Source organism: Telopea speciosissima, chromosome 7, assembly GCF_018873765.1.
Source record: "Telopea speciosissima isolate NSW1024214 ecotype Mountain lineage chromosome 7, Tspe_v1, whole genome shotgun sequence".
NCBI lineage: Eukaryota > Viridiplantae > Streptophyta > Magnoliopsida > Proteales > Proteaceae > Telopea > Telopea speciosissima.
The window spans coordinates 29,614,638-29,620,670 of record NC_057922.1 but is presented as its reverse complement, the minus strand read 5'-3'; the positions used below and the strand labels follow the sequence as shown (position 1 = coordinate 29,620,670).

Genomic DNA, 6,033 nt, shown 5'->3' with positions numbered 1-6,033 from the left:
ACTTACAGATGGTAGTCCGACTGCTAGTGTAAGTTTAAGGCAGTCATTTGGCATGTCATGAAGAGTGCCTTTAATCTGTTTTTAGGAGCTAAAATGTCTTAAACTATATAGTAATAGTTTTCTAATTCTTACAAAATAAAGTACTTGAATTTTCTGAGTTATAAATTGTGGTTGAGATTCCCAAGTAATCCTATTTCACTTTCTGGTAAATTGAATTTTAATTCTTTAGATTTAGTGGTTTTTTTTTCTGAATCAATTTTGTACTGGGTCCTGCTGGCTCCTTCCAGCATCTGAGGTAACGGATGTTGTGTGCTTCCAAACATCTACACTTTAATCTCTTCTGCTTTCATCAGTAAATGCCATTTATTTAGATTCTTTGATTTGTGCATGACTCGTAGATCATTCTGAGTTTATTCTAATTTCTAAACCACATATAGATGGAAGTGATGTTTGTGTTACGTATGTCTCGAATTCTTGGACCCGTTTTGAAGAATGACCCGCTTTGACATTTTTGGTGGCGACCCGAATGGAACTTTTTCTGAGATCTGTGATGGTAGCGGAAGGCTCGGAGCCCATCATTGATCTTGTTGGAGGTGCGGGGGCGTAGCCCCCATGGTACAATTCGATCCGACCCGATGGATCGACCCGGATCCGATGGAGGAGTATTTATGTTCTTTACCCGTTTTATTGTAAAGAGAGAGTAAGATTTGGGGTTTTTCGTTCTAGGGTTTTTGGGAGAGAGCAGCAGCGCCGTTTTGGGTGTGATTGAGATCTCCATTGTAATCTTTTCTCCGATTTGCATAGTGAATCATCTTCGCCTTCCCCCGTGGATGTAGCACACCATACTGGTGTGTGAACCACGTTATATCTCTGTGTCCTCTTGCTTTGTTCTTGTTTATTTTCCTGTTTTTGGTTGGTGTTTGCTATAACAGTTTGGATGGCATCAGAGTTCATTGAAAGACTCTCAGAATTCCAATATTGTTGTTTGGATGGTGTTTAAAACTTGTTAGGACTGTTATCATACTTAACATGTAACATTGTGTTATGTACATAACTGAACATAAACCTATGGAATCAAGAATTGACCCATCTGTGGGACACCCCAATATAATGGGTCGCTTTCTGACATTCTCAGGACCATCAATAAACTTAAGGCATTGTAATCATATGGTGATACTGACTGAACTTGTCTTTAGTGCATCATGTTAATGATCAAATTGAAGTAGTTTTGGTTAGTTTCAGACCAGAACACAGGAGATCAGAAACCGTTCCTAGAAAGAGAACAGCTTAAGGGGAAAAACTGATAGTGAGCACTTACACAGGAGCCAAACTTGAAAGAGCCACAAACAGCAATAGCTGTGCTCAGCACAAGCATCCCTATGGTACCCATGTTGCACAGGTCATGTGTTTGATAGCCAAGCAGGATAGAAACTATGTTCCATCTTATTGAAGTATGAATACTGATGTTACAGTTCCATGTTCAAAACCCACCTTGCCTGCTAACTTACTCCGAGGTTATCTGCCAGGAATTGGGGGGGGGGGGGAACAGGAGAAGAAACCGATTAGAGGTTACATATGTATCAGTCTGGATTCTGTTTGATGGTGTGCAACAACAATTACCCTGTTTCTAAGGCTTTGTTGAGCTTTGTTTGTTTTGAATTTGTGAAGTATTTTATTCCTACTATTCTTATAGTGTAATCATTGTGCCCTTGAGCATTTCCTAAAATTTCCCCTATGTTGGATGTGCCAATGCTGAGATATTGAATTCTGGACAGCAAATGTTAGGATCTGATGTTTAATCTGTCTTTTGGTGAGAGATCTGGTAATTAATCAATCAATAAATTAGGTGTCCCTGCAAGATTTATTCCCAACTCTAGAGTATCTGTTGGATTTCAATTGAATCCAGTCTATTTAATGGGTTTTTTGTTTTAGTTATTTTTTGCAATTGCAAATAGGACTGTGAATCCTTCTTATTGGCTCTTTCCTTCTAATGCAACTCTGAAGGCTCTTCTCCTAACGAACCCCTTAAGCTGCCCTATAACTACCGCATTAGAAAGTCTATAATAGCAGCATCAATAAAGCAGATCTCAGGATATATGACTGCTGACTAGTCTCAACAACATTGGGTAGTGATTCAGCTACACTGGTTGTAGGTACTCCTCCAAAAACTAAAAAAGAGTTCATCCAACTTATATTATTCTATGATATTATAACGGCATCAAAAAAGCAGATCTCAGGATGTATGACTGCTGACTAGTGTCAACAACATTGGGTAGTGATTCAGCCACACTGGTTGTAAGTGCTCCTCCAAAATTTTTTAAAAATAGTTCATCCAACTTATATCATTCTATGATAGGATTTCCCACTATGTATATCTTTAACTATGAGTCATAAACTATAATTTGTAGCATGGGTCCAAGATGACAACCATTGGCTATATTTAGACTAGTAATGCTCAAACTTTACCATCATATTTGGTTTTATAGTTTGCATAAATATACCTGGACTTCCCATCTCCTCATTCAAAGTCTTTTGGATCTTCTGTACCTAATAGAAATATGAATTTGAAGTGGGGTATTTTGTTCCTTAGAAAATGTTAGTGGCAACACAAAAGATTGTCAAAATTGTAGCAGCATTCGCTGCTTTCTCGCATTCTTTATAATGCAAAATTGACCTTGAACCAGGGAAACCAGCGGGAGATTGGTTGCAGCAGGATCAATACAATAAATAGAATAATATTAAATGACTGAAACTCTTTTTTATTGCTATTTTCTGTTTAAATATGAAGAAGAACATCAAAGGATAGGAAAGAAGAACAAAGGGAGATATAGAAGAGGGGAATTGGATCAGCTATCTCAGCCAGGCTATCTCAGACCATCATCCTCTCACCCACGGTATCTCACCGTTGCGGCATCTCACAGCTTCATCAATAGCTCTTTCTCTTCAATCTCTGTGTCTTTTCTGTTCAGCCACATACATGTATTTATAATAAAACAACCCAATACTAATCTAAGTAAGAAACTAATTAAAAAAACCTATAAAAAAGAAATTAAATTCTAACTAGGATTCCTAACAGAACTAGGATTTCCAATTAGGATTACAACTCAAATAGGAAATTAAATAAGTGTTTGATAATAAAAATAACACCAAAAAACAACTCCTCAAAGCCAGCAGTCCATAGCAGCCCCCAAATCACTGTTCACGTGAACAGTAATTGTTAAAATTTTTTTTCCCATGCTACAATCTACATCACTTTATCTATTAGATAATCTTTATAGTTCATATTAAATAAATGCAATGACAAAATACCCAGTGCACGAGGCTCCCGCCACTGCGGGGTCTGGGGAGGGTCATAACGTACGCAGCCTTACCTCTGCTTACGCAGAGGCTGTTTCCAGACTCGAACCCGTGACCACTTGGTCACAATGGAGCAACCTTTACCGTTGCACCAAGGCCCGCCCTCTTAATAATGGTAGACACTAGACACCAGCAATCCTGGGTATTGGTGTGCTTTTTGTCCATTATAATTAGAAATTTAAGCTCTTGGCACTCTTAAATGTTCTAAGAATTGCTTATGCTATAATATACAGATTGGATGGTTAAGGTTACTTGATTACTCGGATGTTTTGGTTTTGGATTTGACAACTCAGAGAACTCGCCTCAGTTTGATGAATTTGATATACTAATGTATTATAAACAGTATTGAAGTTCAGTTCAAGTTTAGTTGGTTAGATTTTAAGGCTTGAGTTCAAATCTTTCTACTATGTTGTTTTTTTTTTTTTTTAAGTTGCATTTCTGATAGTGTGTGTGTGTGTGCGACTTGAAAATGCGTTAAATTAGAAACTAAGACAACCGAGAGACACAGAAAACATAGTTTAAAACCAGATGGGACATGGACATATGGCCATATGGCCATATGTCATTGCCTGAAATTCAGGACCATGTCCATGTTAGATAAATACACACAGGTGTATCTCCTTGTCTGACTTGAACCTGGGTTTATCCAGATACCAAAGTCACTCATAGCTGATGAAAGCATGAAGGGAATGTCAGGGTGGAATGTTAACCCCAACCACAGGTGTATCTCCTGGTCTGACTTGAACCTGGGTTTATCCAGATACCAAAGTCACTCATAGCTGATGAAAGCATGATGGGAATGCCAGGGTGGAATGTTAACCCCAACCAAAAACCAACCAGCTATTTAAATTTACCATATTCATTATTTCATTTATAATATCAAGTATGATCTTGAATAGAGCTGATTGGAGGCCAAGAATCCATGTAGCCGACCCCATTTGGTCGGGACAAGGCTGAGTTGTTGTTGTTGTTGTATTATTTCATTTATATTAACCTGAAGATGTACTGGTGATTGAGTCATTTCTTGGCCTTTAATGATTGGGAAGAAACATGAGTTCCGAGCAAGATATGGCAAGGTGGACAGCGTCTTCTATTTTCCTGTCATGATGCATTCTGTAAATTGATCTATGGATCCTAAATTTCCTGTGTGTATACTTCTTATCAGCCAGAGACTTAGAAAACATATTATGTGTGGTTTATGTAATGTCTTGAGCTGTTGCAATATTTTCTCACATTCAGAGGGAACCAATTTTATTGGGTATTATTTGTTTTGCAGATTTTGTTAGCTGGTTTGTGGCTCACTAAAAAGGATGGGTAAGGCAAAAGGTGGTTCAATATTTATTAGGCTTGTCTCTGCTGCTGGGACAGGATTTTTCTATGTGAAGCGGAAGAACCCTCGGAAGATGACAGAAAAGCTTGAGTTCCGTAAGTATGATCCCCGAGTGAACCGACATGTTCTCTTTACAGAACAAAAGATGAAGTGAGTGTGAAGGGCCGTAAGATATGGATCTCTGTGCACTCGTACGGTCATGTGGATCCCATTTGTTGGATACATCTGAAAAGAAGCTTGTGGAAGATAATCTTTTTCTACTGTGTTGGATTTTAATTGTTGCCATTTATATTCAGTAGCTTTACTCAATAACACTAATCATCTTACTTGCATAGTTGCTTTTAATCCACTGGTTTATGATCCACATCGCATTACTTGTATCGTGTATGCTGGACCAGAGGTTCAATATCTTCACTGAATCCAACAAATTAATTTAATTAGACCCTGGGGATTGTTCATTGCATATAGCATGGTCATAGCAAGCCCCTGTTATTTTTCAACTCTGAATATTTCAAGGCAAAAACCACAGGAGAAATTTTCAGGTAAAATTAGTATGTGAAAGCTAAGATCATAATCATTATACTTGAAAATTATGCTTTTGCATGGTAGTCACCTGCAAACCGACAAAGCTTCAGAAAAACTTGGCAATCAAGTAGATGAAATGGAGCCCTCAGAAGAAAAGTGAACTAGGTCACCTTTCATAGCTGTTTCACTGGAGGATTTGATCACAGTGATCCTTGATGTTTAATCTGTCTTTATGCTCCACCCTATCTGTCCCTTTGTACTGCTTGTTGGGCCTGCTTTGTACTCTTATATTTGTTCAATTCTATGTCCTTTCTCTATTATTGGTGATTTTAATGAATTGCTTGATCAGTCAGATAAACTGGGTGGCAGTCTTTTTTTCCCCAGGGTCCTCTTGTAGCCCAAGACATTAGGAATATCATTCCTTTCTTTAATCTGGAGGAGATTAGAGTTGTAGGGTCATGTTTCACCTGTTCAAATAGACAGAAGCCCCCTTGTTTGATTAAGGAATGTCTTGACATATGCTTTGTTTCTTATTCACAGTTACAGGTTTGGCCCTCTGCCTTTCTTAAGAAGCTTTCTTCAGCTGGTTCTGATCATAATCCTCCAGTGTTGCATACCATTGCTAGACTTGTGTCTTTTAAAAAGTTATTTCATTTTCAAGCTGTATGGATGTATCACCCTGATTTTAGTTATTTTTAAATTGAAAAATGGAGTCTAATTGGTGATTGTAACATCATGGTTAAGTGGGCTGCGTTTAGTAAGCTCCATAGAGGCTGGAACATCTCTGTTTTTGGTCATATGGAGGGGCTTAAAGATGGGCT

General features: G+C 38.1%; 1 protein-coding gene across 1 annotated transcript; it reads left to right on the top strand.

Moving 5' to 3' along the window:
- Positions 1–4,379: 4,379 nt before the first annotated feature.
- LOC122666931 (50S ribosomal protein L33-like) lies at positions 4,380–5,051 on the top strand. Its single transcript, XM_043863045.1, has one exon. It carries the CDS (start codon positions 4,668–4,670, stop codon positions 4,839–4,841), a length of 174 nt encoding a protein of 57 aa, XP_043718980.1. The 5' UTR covers positions 4,380–4,667; the 3' UTR covers positions 4,842–5,051.
- Positions 5,052–6,033: the final 982 nt, after the last annotated feature.

What these genes read in the sequence shown, in the direction of transcription:
- LOC122666931 (XM_043863045.1), top strand. Translation starts at nt 4,668, where the DNA reads ATGGGTAAGGCAAAAGGTGGTTCAATATTTATTAGGCTTGTCTCTGCT.